This window comes from Canis aureus, chromosome 22 (genome assembly GCF_053574225.1).
Source record: "Canis aureus isolate CA01 chromosome 22, VMU_Caureus_v.1.0, whole genome shotgun sequence".
NCBI lineage: Eukaryota > Metazoa > Chordata > Mammalia > Carnivora > Canidae > Canis > Canis aureus.
The window spans coordinates 19,229,618-19,249,858 of record NC_135632.1 but is presented as its reverse complement, the minus strand read 5'-3'; the positions used below and the strand labels follow the sequence as shown (position 1 = coordinate 19,249,858).

The following is a 20,241-nucleotide window of genomic DNA, read 5'->3' as shown; positions in this document are numbered from 1 at the left end:
AGCATGGAGCTCGACTTGGGGCTGGGCACAGGGCTTGATCTCACAACCCTGAGATCATGACCTTAGCTGAAACTAAGAGTGAGGTTGGTTTGTGCACTGTGCCACCCAGGCAACCTGAGACTTTGCATTTCTTATAAGTCTTCTGGGTAATGTGATGCTGCTGATCCAAAGATGATCCACAGTGATAGAAGATCCAAAGTGATAGATGAAGTAATTTATCACTTTCCTGAGGCATGAATTTATTTACATACCTTTTGAAGCTGGGATATAGGCACTAGTTACTCAAGCAGCAAGTGATGCCAGCAGCCTGCTTAGCCATGTCCTAGCTCAGCATTGGTCTTTTCTTCTTCTTGTCACATACAAAGTAATTCTCTTACAATAATTGACTATATTTGAGGAAGGAATTTTAGAGCATAGTATCAGTTTATTATGCCTATATCCTTTATAGGGCAAGCCCAATGATGTAGGCAAAAAAAAAAAAAAAGGTCCTCCAAAGATATACATGTTCTAATTACTGGAACCTGTGATATGTTACCTTCAATGGAAAAAAGAACTTTATTGAGAAAGAGAGCACAAGCTGTGGTGGGTTGAGGAGGATGGCAGTGGTGGTGCATAGAGGTAAGGGAAAAGGAGGACCCGCTGAACAGGGAGCCTGATGTGGGTCTCGATCCCAGGACCCTGAGATCGTGACCTGAGCTGAAGGCAGATGCCTAACCCACTGAGTCACCCAGGCACGGCTGGAAAAAAGGAATTTAAAGATGTGATTAATATTATGTGTGGGAACTTGAGATTGGGAGATGATCCTGGATTTTTAGGATAGGCCCATTACAAGATTCCTTAAAAACTGAGAATCTTTTCTGGATTCAGTGAGAGAGAGAGATGGGAAGACAGAAGAGAAGGCAGGAGAAATTTGAAGCGTGAAAGGGACCTAATTAGCCATTGTTGATTTTGAAGATGGAGAAAGGGAGCCTTGAGCAGAATGTAGGCAGCCTCTAGAAGCTGGAATGGCAAAGAAACAGATTCTCCACTGAAGCTTCTAGAACAAATGCAGTCCTACCAACTCACAGGCCCCTGGAGACTTCTGATCTACTGAACTGCAATATAATAAATCTGTGTTGTTTTACAAGAGGCTAAATTTGTAGTAATTTGTTACAAAAGCAATAGAACACTTAATAGGCTGTGTGTGTGTGTGTGTGTGTGTGAGAGAGAGAGAGAGAGAGAGAGAGAGAGAGAGAGAGGAATCAGCATTGTGAATGAAGCTCTGTGCAAAATATGTTGCTTAGTTTTGCCCATTCTGAATCTTAATAGTCAGGTCATGGTCACCAGGCTCAAGACTCTATTGGAAACATCACCAAAGAGGCTCCACCCAGTGGTCTTTCTTAAGACACTTAAGTGAGACTGCTAGAATGAGAACAATACAATTTTCTATAGAAATAAAAGCATAAATATTTACAAGGAATCAAAAGATGATACAGGGAGTTTCAGCATCTCTCCCCAACCCTCATCCAACGTGGCTGAAGATACAATTCTTTCAGATTTTGCACCCTCCTCACTGTGGCTAATCTGTCTTTCCTGTCCACACCTCAAATTTACTCGCCTCTGGCCCCTTGACTGTACAGTTGAGCATTAAACAACACACCAATCCCAATGCAGTAGAAAACCCAGTATAACTTTTTATTTTTTAAGATTTTGTTTAAAAATACTTTATTTATTTTAGAAAGAGAGCATGAGAGGGGGTAGAAGCAGAGATGAGAGAAGCAGACTCCCTGCTGAGCGTGAAGCCCAACTCAGGGCTTGATCTCACCACCCTGAGATCATGATCTAAGCCCAAGTCAGGAGTCTAATGCTTAACCAATGAGCCACCCAGGCGCCCCAGCCCCCATATAACTCTTGACTTCTCCAAAATTTAATTACTAATAGGCTACTATTGACCAGAAGTCTTTTTTTTTTTTTTTAAGATTTATTTATTTTTATGATAGACACACACACACACACAGAGAAAGAGAAAGAGGAAGGAGAAGCAGGTTCCTTACCGGGGGCCAGATGTGGGACTCGATCCCGGGACTCCAGGATCGCACCCTGGGCCAAAGACAGGCGCCAAACCGCTGAGCCACCCAGGGATCCCCTATTGATCAGAAGTCTTACCAAACCTTATCATTAACATAATTTGTATGCTATATATATTATACTCTATTCTTTTAATAAAGTAAGCTACAGAAAAGAAAATGTCGTTAAGAAAATCAAACGGAAGGCCACCTGGGTGGCTCAGTGGTTGAGCATCTGCCTTTGGCTCAGGTCGTGATCCTGCGGTCCTGGGATTGAGACCTGCATCAGGCTCCCCATGGGGAGTCTGTTTCTTCCTTTGCCTCTATCTCTGCCTCTCTCTCTGTGTCTCTCATGAATAAATAAATAAATAAAAATCTTAAAAAACAAAAGAAAATCATAAGGAAGAGATAACACATTTATAGTAGTGTATTTATAAAAAAAAGATCTGTGGGTAAGTGGATCTGCAGAGTTCAACCCCTTGTTGTTCAAGGATCAGTTGTATTCTTTGTTTTTGCATTTGCCAATTTACATCAGGTAGAGTCTTTATTAACTGGTTTCTTCAGAGACTTCAATACACATTGCTCCTGGCTGATTGATGACACTTCTTGTTAATGAGAATGCTGTGTGGATAACAAAGTTTTGTGTGTTTTTTTCTCTCTTTGTCTTCTCAAGTCCAGAGTCAGCATTCTGTAGCAGTGGGACAGGATTTTTTTAACCCTTTGACAGTAGAAAGAGTCACTACCAGTTTGAGTTCCCATTTCATAGAGTCATTTCCTATATCCTATTTCGTGTCCTAGCAGAAAACAAATCCTTCCTCATGCAGTGCCATGATACTTCCTAGGTAACTCTTTTAAATGGCATCAGTAGTTCATGGGCATTATTGTTTTTCCATCTCATACCCAGTGTATATGTGCTACATAAACATGAGTAAAACAAAGATGAAATTCAGAATACACTATAGAAATAACAGGATATTAAGGATGTTGCCTTTAGGGCTCAGAAAGAAGCAGTAGTTTTTTTTTAATATTTTATCTATTTATTTGTTTGAGAGAGAGAGAGAGCCCACAAGCAAGGGGGAGGGGAGGAGTTGGAGAGAGGATAGGGAGAAGGGAGGAGATAGGGGGAAGGGAGAGGATGGGGTAGGAGTAGGGACAAGCAGACTCCCCACTGAGCAGGGAGCCTGATTCTGGGCTTGATCCCTGGAACCTGGGATCATGATGAGAGTTGAAAGCAGATGCTTAACTGATAGAGCTGCCCAGGTGCCCCAAGAAGCAGCAGTTTTCATCTTGATACAGTAATGACACTGAGTGTTTTGTTCATAATCAAGTTAGATTTGGAAATTCACAAATAGAAGGGAGTCACACAAGTGCAAATTATTGCACTAACATAATGGAGCCACTTAAAGGTTGGGACATCTTTTGCTGTTTTCCTGCCTAGGTGCCCCCTCATGAAGAAAGATATACCCAGTAATTCAACCTCAGGGTGTGTTGCTTAAATCCTGAGTGCCCTAATCATCAAATCACCCTCTGTAAACAGGTCTCTTTCACTGATTTAATTGACTAGATCTAATTGCAGAGCTTTACATTTTTTCCTAGGTTCATTTTCATACTGAGTTTATCTCATCATGATCTTTAATTTATTCTATTTTTTATTTTTTTAAGATTTTATTAATTTATTAATGAGAGACACAGAGAGAGGCAGAGACACAGGCAGAGGGAGAAGTCGGCTCCATGCAGGAAGTCCAGTGCGGTACTCGATCTCAGGACTCCAGGATCATGCCCTGGGCCAAAGGCAGATGCTCAACCACTGAGCCACCCAGGCGTCCCCATCACGATCTTTTAAAATGTATCCCATTGGGATCCCTGGGTGGCGCAGCGGTTTGGCGCCTGACTTTGGCCCAGGGCGCGATCCTGGAGACCCGGGATGGAGTCCCGCGTCGGGCTCCCGGTGCATGGAGCCTGCTTGTCCCTCTGCCTGTGTCTCTGCCTCTCTCTCTCTCTCTCTCTCTCTCTGTGTGACTATCATAAAACTAAAATAAAATGTATCCCATCATTCAGATAATCAGAATTAATACTATATTTTTTAGGTATGATGACATCATAGTTGTATTTTTTTAACTGAAAATTTGTTGAGGAAATTCTAGATTCACATGCAATTATAAGAAATAATACAGGGGGATCCCTGGGTGGCGCAGAGGTTTGGCGCCTGCCTTTGGCCCAGGGCGCGATCCTGGAGACCCGGGATCGAATCCCACATCGGGCTCCCGGTGCATGGAGCCTGCTTCTCCCTCTGCCTTTGTTTCTGGCTCTCTCTGTCTCTCAGTCTTTCATGAATAAATAAATAAATAAAATCTTTAAAAAAAAAAAAAAGAAAAAAAGAAATAATACAGGGAGCCCAGGTTCCCCTCAAGTGGCATTTTGCAGAAGGATAGCACAATATCACAACCAGAATTTTGACATCATTGATACAATCCCATCTTATTCTGATTTCTCCAGATTTACTTGTACTCATTTGTGTATGTATGTGCAAGTGCACAAATGTGTGTATCTTTGTGTATTTACCACCACAGTCAAGATACTGAACTATCCCAACATCACAATGATACCTCCTATTGCCTTTTATAACTATACCTCCTTCCTCTTCCTCCCTTCCCTGTTTCTAACCCCTAGCAAGCACTAATCTGTTCTCCATTTGCAAACTTTTATCATTTCAAAAATGTTATATAAATAGAATCATATAATATGTAGCTTTTTGGGATTGGCTTTTTTCAGTCAGCAAAGTTCCCTGAGATTTCCTAAATTATTTTGTGTATCATTAGTTTGTTCCTTTTAATTGCTGAATAGTATTCCATGGGTGGATATAGCATAGTTTGTTTAAGCATTTAGCTCTTTTTTTAAAAAAAAAATTTAAATTCAGTTTGCCAACATATAGTATAATGCCCAGTGCTCATCCCATCAAGTGCCCTCCTTAGTGCCTGTCACCCAGTCACCCTATCCCCCCCACCTTACTCCCCTTCTGCAATCCTTTGTTTGTTTCACGATTAGGAGTCTCTCATGGTTTGTCTTCTTCTCTAATTTTTCCCCACTGAGTTTCCCCCCTTCCCTTATGGTCCCTTTCACTATTTCTTATACCCCACATATGAATGAAACCATATGATGATTGCTCTTTTTCTGACTGATGTATTTCACTCAGCATAATACCCTCCAGTTTCATCCACATCGAGGCAAATGTTAGGTATTTTCCTTTCTGATCGCTGAGTAATACTCCATTGTATATATATATATATATATATATATATATATATATATATATATACCACATCTTCTTTATCCATTCATTTGTTGAAGGACGTCAAGGCTCCTTCAACAATTTGGTTATTGTGGACTTTGCTGCTATGAATATTGGGGTGCAGGTGTTCTGATGTTTCACTACATCAGTATCTTTGGGGGTAAATACCCAGTAGTGCAATCACTGGGTCATAAGGTAGCTCTATTTTTAACTTCTTGAGGAACTTCCACACCGTTTTCTAGAGTGGCTGTACCAGTTTGCATTCCCACCAACAGTGCAAGAGGGTTCTCCTTACTCCACATCCTCTCCAATATTTGTTGTTTCTTGTCTTATTAATTTTAGCCATTCTCACTAGTGTGAGGTGGTATCCTTAACCATTTAATTCTTGAAGGACATATGGGTTGATTCCAGTTTGTCTGTGGATATTCATGTGCAGATCTTTTGTGATATAAGTTTTCATTTCTTTGGGATAAATGCCCAAGAGTGAAATTGCTGGGTTATATAGTAATTACAAGTTTAGTTTTACATGAAACTGCAAATATATTTTCTAGAGTGGCTAATACCATTTTACATTCCTGCCTGCGATGTATGAATGATTCAGTTTCTCTGCATCCTCACCAGGATTTGGTTTTGTTGTTTTTCAAGATTTTAGCCATTCTAATAGCTGTGTAGTGCTGTTTTATTGTGGTTTTAATTTGCGTTTTCCTAATAGCTAATGATGTTCATGTACTTTTTTGCCATCTGTATGTGCTCTTCAGTGAAATGTCTCTTCATGTCTTTTGCCTATTTTCTAATTCTGCTTTTATACTATTGAATTTTGAGAGTTCTTTATACGTTCTAGACATGAGTCCTTTGTGAAGATACACAGCTTGCAAATATTTTCTCCCATTCTGTAGCTTGTCTTCTCTTTTTTAAATAGGTTCTTTTGCAGAGCAAAGGGTTAATTTTGATGATGTTCAATTATAAACTTTTCTTTTTTTTTAAAAGATTTTATTTATTTATTTATTCATGATAGACACACAGAGAGAGGCAGAGACATAGGCAGAGGGAGAAGCAGGCTCCATGCAAGGAGCCCGACATGGGACTTGATCCCAGGACTCCAGGATCATGCCCTGGGCCGAAGGCAGACTCCAAACTGCTGAGCCACCGAGGGATCCCCTCAATTATAAACTTTTCTTTTTATGAATATTGCTTTTGGTGTTTACTCTTTGCTTAGACCTGAAGATTTTTTAAATGTTTTTTTCTTATAAGTCTTAGAATTTTACATTAAGTCTATGATCTACTTTGAGTGAGGAATTTAGGCTGAGATTTATTATTATTGTCTTGCAGATGTCCTATTGCTCTAGTATTGTTTGTTGAAAAGCTATCCCTTCCTCTACTGAACTGCTTTTATACCTTAGTCAAAAATCAGTTGAACATATTTGTGTGGGTCTATTTCTGGGATCTCTATTCTGTTTCGTTAATCTGTGTCTTTTTAGTTTAGTCTTTTTAGTTTTTCCCAATTACTATAAGTCTTGAAATTGGGTAGATTTATTCCTCTCATTTTGTTATTTTTCAAAGTTGTCTTAGTTATTCTAGTTCCTTTACTTTTTCTTATTCATTTTAGAAAAAAACTTGTCTATATCTATAAAAAACCCTTGATGGGCTTTGATAGGAATTACATTAAATCTGTTTATCAATTTGGGGAAAATTACCATTTTAATTATGTTGAATTGTCCAATGCATTAACTCAGTATGTATCTCCATTTTTTAAGATTTCCTTTGAAATCTTTTACCAGCACTGTAGAGTTTTCACCATATAAATCCTAGATGTGTTTTGCTAGGTTTATGCCTAAGAATTTTTTTTTTCAGTGATTGTAAATAGTATTTTAAATTTTGGTATATAAGTGTTCATTGCTAATATGTAGAAGTATAATTTTTTTGTTTCTCTTGTATGCTATGAACTTGCTGAACTCATTTATTAGTTTTAGGAGGTTTTTTTTGGTTTGGTTTTTTGTAGATTCAATGGGATTTTCTTTCTTTCTTTTTTAAAGATTTGAATTTTTTAAGTATTCTCTACACCCAATGTGGGGCTCAACTCACAATCCTGAGATTGAGAGTTGCATGATCTCAACTGAGTCAGCCAGGTGCCCCAATTTCATGTGATTTTCTGTATAGCCTATCATGTCACCTGCAGACACGAGTTTCATTACTTCACCCAATCTGTAATGCCTTTTACTTCTTTTGTTTGCCTTATGGCAGTTGCTAGAACTTGCAGTACTATGTTGAATAAAAGTGGTGAGAGTGAACATCCTTGCCTTGTTCCTGGTTTTAGGGGGAAAGCATTTAGTCTTTTGTCATTAAGATATTGGCTCTAGGGTTTTTGTAAATGGTTTTTATCAAAATGAGACAACTACCTGCTGTTCTTAACTTGAAGAGAGATGATTTCTTTTTTACATTAAGAATGAGTGTTAGATTTTATAGGTACTTTTTCTGTGTCAGTTGATATGACTGATTTTTTTTTCATTTATTGATATGGTGGATTGCATTAATTGATTTTCAAATGTTGAACTAACCTTGCACCTGGAATAAATCCTACTTGGTCGTGATGTATGATCTTTTTTATATATTATTGAATTTGGATTGCTAGCATTTTGTTGAAGATTTTTGCATCTAAGTGCATGAGATATATTATTTTGTTGGATTTTGTTTTTGTTTTAAAAATATGTACTATCTTTGTCTGATTATGATTTCAGGGTAATATTGGCTTTGTAGGATAAGTTAGAGAATTTTTCTCTTCTATTTTTTTGAAGAGATTGTATAAAATTGGTGTTAAATTTTTAAAAAATATTTGGTGGCCTTCTTCAGTGAAACCATCTGGGCCTGAAGATTTCATTCTTAAGATTTAAAAAATTACTAATTATAGTTGTATATTTACATTGCTATGTAATACCCACATTTCTGACTATAGAAATGTGTTGTATACTTTACCAGAGGAAAGATGTTGGAGAGGACCATGCCCCACTCCCCTGAGCCATCCCCCCTGCATCTGGCTCTTTTCCTTTTCATCCTTTGGGTGATTACAAAGTTAAGTGAGGCAGGCAGGAAGCTTCCCTGTGGGTAACCCAGGTGTTTCCTTGCAGGGCTGGCTGGGGATACTGTGAATGAGATGGACATAGATCACCAGGGTTCTACATCAGAGAAGGAAGGGCATAGGCGGGATATCCCCAGCAGCCCCTCATCCCCTTGTGGTCACAAGGCTTGATAACGAACAACAGGTGCCAATCTGGAGACAGGCACAGAGATGAAAAGGCTCTGGGTGAGGGCCCCAGTTCCTCCCCCACTGTGTTACCGATGTTATCACTGCAGTTGTAACAGCAAAGGAGGCAGGTGTTAGGCATTAAAACAGAAGTGTGTAAAAGTGGGAGGAGAAGGACCATAGAAGAAGATCCAGGCTGCACCCTGGGCTGCATGCAAAGATGAGCCCCAGGACGGCTCATCTCCTTAGTACAGGTTCAGTTTCACAGGTCTCTTTGATTCTGCATGAAAACCACAGACCCACTGTGTGCACACTCTGGGCACACCACACACACCTATGCGGGAGTTACTTGGATCCCAACTGGCTCAGGGGTCTACGGTCTGCCTGGGGTGGAATCTCTAACTTGGTTTGGTGCCCTTTGGGATTGTATTCCTTCCACAGCAGGCCTAAGCCTGCACTTCCCAGCAGGCAGCTGATACGCCATTTGGCTTCTTGGGGAATGTGAAGGAATATGTTTTGGCACCCGATGATGGCAAAGCAGGAGGAGAAAGTGGCAGGAGTCTGCATGGGTTTGGTCACATGGTTAGCAAGTGGCAGAGTCAAGGCCTACATCTAGGTGGATCAGACATAAAAGCTGTAAGTAATGTGCTTCAGTTTTCTCATTTGTACAATGGAGAAACCAATGGTCTGTACATCCCAGTATGATCATGAGGATTACATGAGATAATCAGGTAATAATCTAACACATGGCCTAGATAGAACACAGTGAGTACTCACAATACTAGCCATTATTATTATTAATGTTAATATGCCATTTATCATGAAAGGCAGAATTACAATTATGGCAGCAAAAATTTAGCGTCAACACAAGTATGATGACATTAGAATTGTTTCTGGTTCATTAACACGTAAGGCCTTTCATTAGAAACTAATTTGAAGCTGTGACATTCCTCTGATACGAGTCCAAATGTCAGCCCGTCTAAATGCCTCAATCCCAGATGGAGTGGCTGTCCTGCCTGCCCCTCAGAACCTCTCTGTACAATCAACCAACATGAAGCATCTCTTGACATGGAGCCCAGTGATTGTGCCTGGAGAAATAATATACTATTTTGTTGAGTACCAGGGGTGAGTTTTTTTGTTTCTAATTTTTCTTCCTTTAATGAGTATTTGATTCCTGGAGGTAGAGTCTTCATTCCAAAGCTTAAGGAGACTTTGTGAGCCCAGGGATAGATTATTTCCCATGATCTGCCTCCTCTGTCTGCATGGACATCAGGACAGTTGAAGAAGCAAAGGAAATAGTCCTGTGGATTTGACAGTGAACTGTCTGGGAATGTAAGTGTATATAAACACATTTTGGTAGAGCTTCTTTTCAACAATGAGCCAACTGTCCAATACTAAAGTAAATCTTAAGAAATGTATTTGACTCTGATCAAAGTGGATTAATCATTGGAGATGCATATCCTTTGGAGGTGAGAGGAGACCTCAGTTTTCCTGACTCTGGGCATGCCCACAGGAGCCAAAATAAATCATGACCCTAAAGGTTAGCTGGACCTGGGGTCAAGCAGGTCTGCTTTTCTCCAGGTGTCCAGGTTCTGAGAGTTGTTGAGGAGGGACAGGGACATAGAAGGCACTCAGTCTGTTTCATTAACAGTAAATACAAACTGAGCACTTAAGTGTGTAGACATTCTTCTAGGCTTGGGGTACAGTTGACAGGGTTTCTAGATATGGGAAACTTATATTTAGAAGAGGAGACAGACAGTAAAAAGGTAAATAAATAAATATACTGGGTCTACATTGTCCAGTGTGGTAGCACTAGACACAGATAGCTATTTAAATTGAAATTAATTAAAATTACACTAAAGTGTCTGTTTTTCAGTCATACTAGTCACAAATCAAGTTCTTGATAGCCATATATGGCTAGTGACTACCATAATGAACAACACAGATATAGAACATGTTCTACTGGGCAGCACTGCTCTAGGTGACTTCAGATAGTATTCTGTGCTAGGAGGAAACCTGAAAGGCTGATGCCATAGAGAGTGGACTCTGAGGTGCCTTTTAATTAGGTGGTCAGGGGAGGTCTTTCTGAGCAGGTGATATTTAAGCTGGCATCTGAAGGATAGGAGGAGCCAACCAATGTGAATAGTGGGATACAACTTTTGAGACACAGTGAACAGGTAATCAAAGATCCTAAGGTAACAAGAGCTCAGCATGTGGGAAGAGTGAAAAGAAGGCCAGTGTAGAGGGAATATCATGTTTAGGGACAGAGTGAGAGAGAAGGCCAGAGAGTCTTACAGACCACAGGGAAGAGTTTGGATTCCATTCTGAGTGCTTTGGAAGCCATTAAGAAGAGAAATGTCACAATCTGTTGAGTGATGAATGGTTTGAAGGACAGCAGAAGTGGAAGCTGGAAGATCAATCAGGAGACCATAGCAAGGTCAGGGATGACAGCAACTGAGACTGGGAGGGGGGTTGCTGTAGAGATGGAGAGGCCAGGACAGACTGGAGTTTACACCTCCATTTCCCTTGTTTAGTGATAAAAGGACTAAGAAAGAATGGATGGTTGGTGAGGAAATAGAGTGAAGGAACTGGAGTGTGGAGAAAATGCTTGTTTTGCTGACCCAAAGTAGGTGAATGAGGCAGTTACTTGCACCTGTCATTGTGCCTGGGTAAAAGGGGCTGGAATGACACTGTGCCCTCCTCTCCTTGGCCAGGGAGTATGAAAGCCTGTACATGAGCCACATCTGGATTCCCAGCAGCTGGTGCTCACCCACTGAAGGTCCTGCATGTGACATCACTGATGACATCACTGCCACAGTGCCATACAACCTCCGCGTCAGGGCCACCTTAGGCTCACAGACCTCAGCCTGGAGCACTCTGCAGCATCCCTTTAATCGAAACTCAAGTAAGGCACTTCTCTCCTTACTCCCCTACTTCCATTGGCCTTACCTTCAGGAACCACATTCACTGCGACTTTCAGGATTCTTGTTAGCATCAAACTAGACTTGAAAAGCCAGAGCACCATGAACAAAAACAGTCCTAACTGGCCCATTTCAAAAATTACCAACTACTTGGCACATGCCCTCTCATTCTGAAAGAGACTTTCAAACTCATTCCTGGCTGTCTCCGTCAGAGTCTGCAGATGGTGGGGAACATGGAAGGAGAGCTGTTCTGAAGTGAGGACATGGAGCTGGGATTGCTTCTTTCTGTCTAGATAGCACCTCAATAAATCTTACATTGCTTTCCATCTAGTGCCTCATTAACCTGATATTTGTTCCCTGCATGCGCAGCTTCTTTGTGCAATAGGATCTATAGATTTATCAGACTCACCAGAAACAGTAACTGGGAAATAAATAACTTTTCTATAGTGATAGTACCGGAAAATGATTGAGAAAAAAGTATGGCAAAAATCCAGATGGGTGGCCAAATATGGCAGAGTGCAAACAATGGCCAGTGTGTAAAAAGGGTGTGTTTGTTTGGAGAACAGCAGGAGCAAAGGCTGGTCACATGGTAAAGGGCTTTCCATGAAACCTGTTGAAATCAGCAGAGGGGAGTCATGGATGAAGAGAGGTGTAGGCCAGGTCTATCTTATACACTAATCACTCTGAATGCTGTGTGGAAAGTGAACTGAAGTAGGACAAGTCTGCAGGGCAGGGGAAGAGTGAGAAGGGGGTTGTCACTCCAGCTGAGCCAAAATTGGTCTTGATCCCAGGAGTGAGTAAGGGGACAGGAAGGAGAGGGCACATTCCAGAGACATGGCTGAGTTAGAAAGGACAGAGCTTGAGTTATTGGAAGATGAAGTGGGGAGAGACAATGATGGTGTCCAGCTTCCAGTTGGGGTTGATGAGAACATCATCCAAGGCAGAGAACCCAGGAGGAACAGGAGACACTCCTGGCTTTGGGCTCTTTGAGATGGAGGCTCCTACAAGATAGCATGCTACAGATGTCTGATTGGCAGCTAGAAATCAGGCCCTTGGGCTCAGACAGGCCAAGTTCAGGCACAACACAAAATTTTTTCTTAAAGATTTTATTTATTTATTTGACAGAGTGGAGAGAGAGCACAAGCAGGGGGAGCGACAGGCAGAGGGAGAAGGAGGAACAGGCTCCCCGTCGAGCAAGGAGCCAGGTTCCGGGCTCCATCCCAGGACCCTGGGATCATGACCTGAGCCGAAGGCAGACACTTAAATAGCTGAGCCACCCAGGCACCCCAGAATTAATAGTTAAAGGCTTGGGAGCAAATGAGATTGTCCAGGGACAAGATATGAGGACAAAGAGAAACCAGGACAGGATCCTGGAAGCTTTGGGGTTTAAAAAGTGAATAGAGGGAAGGGCACCCATAGGTGGCCAGGCAGGTAGTGCCCTGGAAAAGAGCTGCTGATAGCCTGAAGGAGGGCCCTAAATGGGTCCTTGGGAAAATGGCTTCATGGAATATTTGGGATGGTGATGAGGCTGCTAGGTGAAGGATTGAGTGGAGGGGCGGGGAAGGAGCAAGGCAGCTCCGCCCCTGAGAACAGGCAAAGGCAATAATGTGACCAGGCTGTAGCTATGGGAAAGGCAGGGGAAAGGCCTTTGGTGAATTCTGCTTTCTTGATGTAGCAGAAGATCCTGTGCTGTGAGTGAGGACAAAAGAAGGTTTAGGGCAGCATCTATAGCAATAGGATAAGTCAAAGGTTACTGAGGAGTGTATAAGATTGGGTAGAAATCAGGAGGATTTAGAAGATCAGGGGGCCCAAGCTGGAAGGGGCTGAGGAAGGTTAAGACAGATTTGAAGGGGAATTTGGCCCTCTAGAGTCAGGTATGATTCAAATCCCAGCTCAGCCATTGATAGCTGACACCCTGCCTGCCTCCTCACCCGCAGAAAGGGCAACAGTTTGCCTGGCTGGGTAGTGACGGGGACTATATAAGATGAAATATGTAAATAGTCAGGGCAGTGCCATCCTATCATAGCACTCAGCTATTGGTAAGTGTTATATTATTGTTGCCCAAGGGATGCTTAGAGCTTAGAGCCAGAGAGTAGAGTAGGGAAGAGGTGGGGGCAAGAATGGGACCACCAGAATGGGACACCAATAAGAATTTTGGTGCAAAATGTGACTTTCTCTGCCCAGGCCTCTTTCCCCAGGCACTGAGAGGATACAGCAGACTCAGTGTGATCCCAGTGCGAGGCACTGGAGGAGACTGAGGGACACTGGAGGGTGCAGTGCCCAGGCAAGACCCAGAACTACCTCTCTTCAGCATCTAAGAGCCTGGGGCTCCAGCCAAGACCATTGCTAAGGACTGGCAGCTATTGTTGGAAAGGAAGGTACAGGTCAGATGGAGGTCAAGTGCTTATAAAACTACATGGGCAGGGGTGCGCAGTAACAACTTGTGCTTGAGAAGACCAGTATAAACAGGAAAGGATCTTACTGCTGGAGAAGCTGAGGAACAGGAAGGAGCCTCTGTACCTGCACCAGAAGGTAAAAGATGTCATCCCATGTGATCCCTGTGGAGGTAGAGTAAGCTACAGAGTGAGGATGGAATTGTCACTCTTAAAGGGACATTAAATCTGTTCCTTTGCCTTTGAAAAAGGCCATCCCAACTTCTCCCCAGGCATGTGAAAAATCTTGTTTTAAGGCTCTTCTGAAAAGGTTCTCCTACTCCTAAGGGGACACCTTGTTGAGAGCAGAGGTTCTTTTTTTTAAAGATTTTACTTATTTAATCATGAGAGACAGAGAGATAGAGAGAGAGAGAGAGAGGCAGAGACACAGGCAGAGGGAGAAGCAGGCCCCATGCAGGGAGCCCAACGTGGGACTCGATCCCAGGTAACCAGGATCATGCCCTAAGCTAAACCGCTGAGCTACTTGGGCTGCCTGAGAGTGGAGGTTCTTAACCTTGATGACACATTCCAGTCATGGCAGAGATTTAGAGCCATGTGTCCAGGGCCTATCCACAGAGAGTCTGATTTAAGTGATCTATGTGCGTTCTGTTCCTGGGAGTTTACGATTTCCCCAGGTTGTTCTCATGGATAGCTGGATTTGAGGTCCACTCATAGGGAGGCTAATACCCCACCAGCAGAGGCTAGAAATGTGGAAAGACATGGGCTCAAATTCTGGCCATTAACTGTGTGACAAGTCACGTAGCTTCTCTGAGGCTCAGTTACATCATCTGAACAACAGGAATCATGTTTGTCTTCCTATGCTTGCTGGATGGATGAAATGAGCTAAGTATATAGAATGCATAGGGCAGAGGTTCCTGTCCCAACACTGTCAAGAATGTTCCTCTGAACTAAAATGACTTTAGGTCATTTTCTCTAATTCTATTCTCAATCAATTTGGAGAAGAGAGGATCCAATTTTATAATGTTTACTTAAAACTGAAGCTTCTGAACTGGTTATGTTTTGCACAGTTGGTCCCTGACTTCCTCACTTCTCCTGTCCCCTAACGAGGTAGCTCTTCAAATGCCAGGAAATGCTTTGCTCTCCAAAAACTTCCTCCAGGAACTGCTTTTCCTCTGAGTATCCACGGACCCCAGTGCAGGGGGATTTAGCTCAGAACTCACTCCACTGTACTTCCCAAGCCAAGGCCAACCATTGGGGTGGCCCTTCTGGTCCTGCAGTGTCTAGATCTGACAGGCAAGTGTGGATCCATCATCTGTAGCCAGGGACTGGAGGTTGCCTGTGTATGCCCTCTGTTCTTGGTCTGCTGATGGGAAAGAATCCACAGGGGCTGCTGGCCTCCCTGTTTGGGATCCAACAATGTGAAAGATGCGTGTTTGTGCTTAAGGTGTAATTTCTAGAGTTGACTACTGGAATTTGTAAAATCCTCTGACTTTCCAACATTCCCATTAAAAATAGGAAGTGAAGAATTCTTGCACCAAGAATAGAATCCAACCCATTCACAGGCTGCTGATTTCCTAATGCTTGAAAGTCATCAACAGCCAGTATATATCACTCTTTGAGCTACAGTGATACACATGGCCCTGCAGGTATGTTCATTCCTGATGAGCAAGGAATGGACCCAACTGTTCTGTATAGACCTGAGCTCATGCAGGTGTTTGGCAAGCATTAAGAAATGACATCTGCTCACTTAGATGAGTCAAGGTGAGGAGCACTTTCTGCCCCTCCACCAAATAAAGAAAGAAAGAAAAAGAGGAACTGGGCTATAAAATTTTAAAACAGAGAAGTTTACCTGAGTACTCTGTCACTTTTCTTGAGTGTGTGTGCCTCCTGAAGAAGGAGCAGAGGACTTTATCATGGTCAAGGAGAGGAGTGAAAAAAGAATTGTAGTTAAGTCTTTGTCATTTAAAACAATTTGCTCATCATTCAAAATGCATTTACTGAGTATGCTCAATACAAGAAAGTATTGGTATACAGTAGTCCCCCTTATTTGTAGGGGATATGTTCTAGGACCCCCAGTGGATGCCTGAAACTGAGAATAGTACCAAATCCTACATATACTGAGTTTTTTCTTATACAGACATACTTATGATAAAGTCAAATTTATAAATTAGGCACAGTAAGAGATTAGCAACAACAATAATAGAAGAACAATGATAACAATATACTGTAATAAAAGTTATGTGAATGTGGTCTCCTCTCTCAAAGTTATCTTATTGTGCTGTACTGGCCCTCCTTCTTCTTGTGATGATGTGAGATGATAAAATGCCTCGGGAGGAGTGAGGGGAATGACACAGGCACTGGGTATTGTTAGGCTACTATTGACCTTCCGATCATATATCAGAGGGAGGATCATCTGTTTCTCTCCCCATCACAGGTAACTGAAACCACAGCAAGCAAAGTCTCAGATAAGGGGGATGACAGTCCAGCTTCTGCATGCTGGGAAGTTACACACACCCCCTTCCCTACAACCCCAGCATGTCTCTACTGATAATTTGGTTCTGGTCTCTCAGGATGGAAACCAGTCCTGCCTGGGACTGGCTTTGATTCTCCCTTCATCTTGCCAACAGCCATCCTCACCCCACCCGTGATGGAGGTCACCAAGGATGGCTTCCACCTGGTTATTAAGCTGGAAGACCTGGGACCCCAATTTGAGTTCCTTGTGGCTTACTGGAGGAGGGAGCCTGATGCCAAGGTAAGACTTCCAGTCTTGGCCTTGGAGTCCGGCCTCAGGGAAGGAGTCAGACCACTGAGGGGTGGGTAAGGAAAGCTGTCCCCTGAAGCGTTCACCTGTCCAGGGGTGGCCTGAGCATGAGCAGGCCTGAGTGCAGGGTGGGAAAGGAGAAATGAGAGCAGCTGACAATCCTAGAGCCTCCCCTTCAGAGAATTGCCTTGGTCCACCCCAAGTTCAGGCCAGATTTGCTGAAGTATGGGGGGTTGCCTCTTTGCCCTAAACTCAAACAGTATGATCCATAGTACCTTTCAGGGCATTCCTTTCTTCCTCCTCATCAGCCTGTCTTTTCGGCCATTCTCCCTGGCATGTTTAGGTGCAGGAGGCCAGGGTGTTCCAGATAATCTAGATGATTTCAAAAGCATGTGAAACTGGGACAAGCCTCTCAAGGGTGTGTATCAGGGTAGGGTGCAGAAGTCAGGGCAGAGAGCCAGGGTCTGGCTTGTGAATAAACCTGTCTAATTATCAGCTAGTTGGCCATTCAGAATGCCTAGATGGGGCACTGCCTCATCCTACTGTGGGATAGTTACTGCAGAGTGGGTTGGGTGGGATGTCAGCACTCCCAGAGTGAATGAAGAGCTGGAGCTTGAGCAGGAACTGAGGGATAGTCAGACCCTGAGACTCTGTCCAAGATGCTTTGTGCTTGTGCCAGTCAGCACAAGGAAAATGAGCTTTATTGTAAGTCTGGATAGGATGCAGTAAGGGGTTTTCTCAGATTTATGGGCAGAGCTGGCCTAGGCTACCTCTGACCTCACAGCAATATCTAAGGGGCAAAACACATGTCCTATCACCTACTGAACAGGGGCTATAGTTTGGCTAGTTTCCCCTGAAAGGTGGTATGTAGGTGGGGCAAGCAATAATAATGGCTTCCAGTATTTACTCCTGCTGGGTGAGGGCCCAGTAGTAGGACATGACATTGCCAGCCAGGCAGATGGCATAGTATGGGGGACAGACCAGGACCTGGGCAAGAAGGAGCATGCAGCTCCCTTAGATTCCTTGGGATGGAGCCCACTCCCCACCCTTGGTAACAGGCAGGGCCAGTGCTGAGAGAGGAGCAGTTACCCTGAGTCACTGGGGCTTGGCCCAGATAAGCCTCCACAGGTTCAAATGTGTAGCACAGGGTTCAGTGGGTGGGTGGAGGTAGAGAGGTACACAGATGGACAGACAGATGGGTAAATGGATGAATGTGTGAGAAGACATATCCTACTGGCTCCATTGCTCCCGTGCACTAATCCCCCTGGCAGCACTGGCCCTGCCAAGCCCCCAGGCTCAGTCAGATTTCTCACCTTCAGGTGTCTGTGTAAATGTTACCCTATCAGGGAGGACTTGTTTTAATCACTCTGCTTAATGCCTACTCATCATCCTACCTCCTTGCTCTGCTTCCTTCTGTTTCATAGCCCCTGCACCACCTGATGTGTCACACAATTGTCTGTGTCCCCTGGCGTGAGCTCCATGAGAGCAGGACCTTGTTTTGTTCAGTACTCTATCTCAGGGCCTATAATAGTAACTGCCATGTAGGAGGTGCTTAATAAAGAAATAAGAATGAATGAACAAGGGGTGCCTGGGTGAGCTCGGTCAGTTGAGCATCTGCCTTCGGCTCAAGTCATGATCCCAGATCCCAGGACCCTGGGATTGAGCCCTAGGTCGGGCTCCCTGTTCAGCAAGGAGTCTGCTTCTCCTTCTCCTTTTGCCTCTCCCCCTGCCTGTGCTCTTTGTCTCTCTGTCAAATAAGTAAATAAATAAATAAATAAATAAATAAATAAATAAAACCTTAAACCCTAAAAAAAAAGTGAATGAATGAGAGGGAACCTTCTTTTTTTTTTAATTTTTATTTATTATTTAAGATAGTCACAGAGAGAGAGAGAGAGAGAGAGAGAGAGAGGCAGAGACATAGGCAGAGGGAGAAGCAGGCTCCATGCACCGGGAGCCCAACGTGGGATTCGATCCTGGGTCTCCAGGATCGCCCCTGGGCCAAAGGCAGGCGCCAAACCGCTGCGCCACCCAGGGATCCCAAGAGGGAACCTTCTATATGCATCCCAGAAAGGAAATATCTAGAACTTTTCTTCCTTGGCTCCTCTTGCCCTTTCCTGTCCTGTTTCCCTCACTCAGGGTGTAACTGTTTTCTGATTTCCTAAAGGAACACGTCAAAGTGGTGAGGAGCAGGGGCATTCCGGTGCACCTGGAAACCATGGAACCAGGTGCTGCATATTGTGTGAAAGTCCGGACGTTTGTGAAGGCCATCGGGAGGCACAGCCCTTTCAGCCAGGCAGAGTGTGTCAAGGTGCAAGGTACGACGGCCTGCCTCTTCCCTGGAGTCCTGCCTGCACAGGCAACAGCCCCTCCTGGTGGCTGCCTGGCTGCCTGGCTGCCTGCTGGGTTCCTCTTGTTCTGAATTTCCCCTGGGTTTCACTGACCTGCCTGCCAGCCGGGTGCATATCTGTGCTTTCCTCTAATTTCCCTAGAGGCAAGAGTTCACCCTAGGGCTGGTTGGGGTAACTTGAGCAGCTGAGTGGAACACTTTCTTCCTGAAAGTCTCCTAGGCTTGAGGCCAAATGTTGCAAGGCTGGTTTACCCTGATGGCAATAGCCTGGGAACCAGAGTGGGCTTGGGGTGCCAGAGAAGCAGCCTAGAGTATGAGACTCAGTCCTTGCAAGAAGCTCCCCCACACCACTGTATATCATCGCTGCTTTCTGCTGGAAGGGACCCAATGCATGTAGAGTTCTTCTGTTTGACTTAATTTTTCTCCCTTGAATTTTATTTATTTATTTATTTATTTATAAGATTTATTTATTTGAGAGAGAAAGAGAGAGAGAGAGAGAGAGAGAGAGAAAGAGCGCACAAGTGGGAAGGACAGAGGGAAAGGGATAGAGAATCCTAAGCAGACCCTGCACTCAGAGCAGAGCCTGATATGGGGCTCTATCCCAGTACCCTGAGATCATGACCTGACCTCAGATGCTCAATTGACTGAGCCACCCAGATGCCCCATCCCTTGAATTTTTTTTTATAGTCTAAAACCCTACAGTGTTAAGAAATCCTTTGAAAAGAAACAGAACAAAACTCCACATCCCACAATTCTGCTGCTAATAATACCACTAAGTGACATTTTTGTGTATAATTTTTAAAAAATTATTCTAAAAATTTAATACTTTCACATGATTCAAAAAGTATAAGATACATTGGAAACTCTCCTTTCTATTCTTTCCCATCTTTGCAATTCCAGCCCCTCCCCCATAGGTATTAGTTTTTTGTAAATCCTAAAGATTTTAAAATGAATAACAAGTAAATGAGAATATTTATATATATTTCTCTTCTTTTTAGCACAAATAGTAGCATACTCTATGCATTGTTTTGGATCTTGTCTTTTTTACTTTATGTATCTTATAGATTTTTCCATTTTGATAAAGAACTTTCTCATCCTTCCTTACAACCTCATAGTATGTTGTTGTGTGTAAATATAACAAATTTAACCAGTCTTTCATTGATGGGCATTTTGTTTTTTTCCCAATATTTTACTTTTATAGCCAATGCTTTAATTAATTACCATGTACATGAACATTTTGCTGGTGT

General features: G+C 43.0%; 1 protein-coding gene across 5 annotated transcripts in view; it reads left to right on the top strand.

Annotated features, from left to right (window-relative positions):
* IL20RB (interleukin 20 receptor subunit beta) overlaps window positions 1-20,241 on the top strand; it is a 37,492-nt gene that overhangs the window by 7,269 nt on the left and 9,982 nt on the right. For 4 of the 5 annotated variants that reach the window (XM_077865015.1, XM_077865017.1, XM_077865014.1 and 1 more), the window contains 4 exons: window positions 9,571-9,697; window positions 11,287-11,477; window positions 16,514-16,638; window positions 18,812-18,962. In XM_077865015.1, the coding sequence (XP_077721141.1) occupies window positions 9,571-9,697; window positions 11,287-11,477; window positions 16,514-16,638; window positions 18,812-18,962 (594 nt within the window). Of the gene's footprint in view, window positions 1-9,497; window positions 9,698-11,286; window positions 11,478-16,513; window positions 16,639-18,811; window positions 18,963-20,241 lie in introns of all 5 variants that reach the window. The other variant, XM_077865018.1, reaches the window with a different exon arrangement.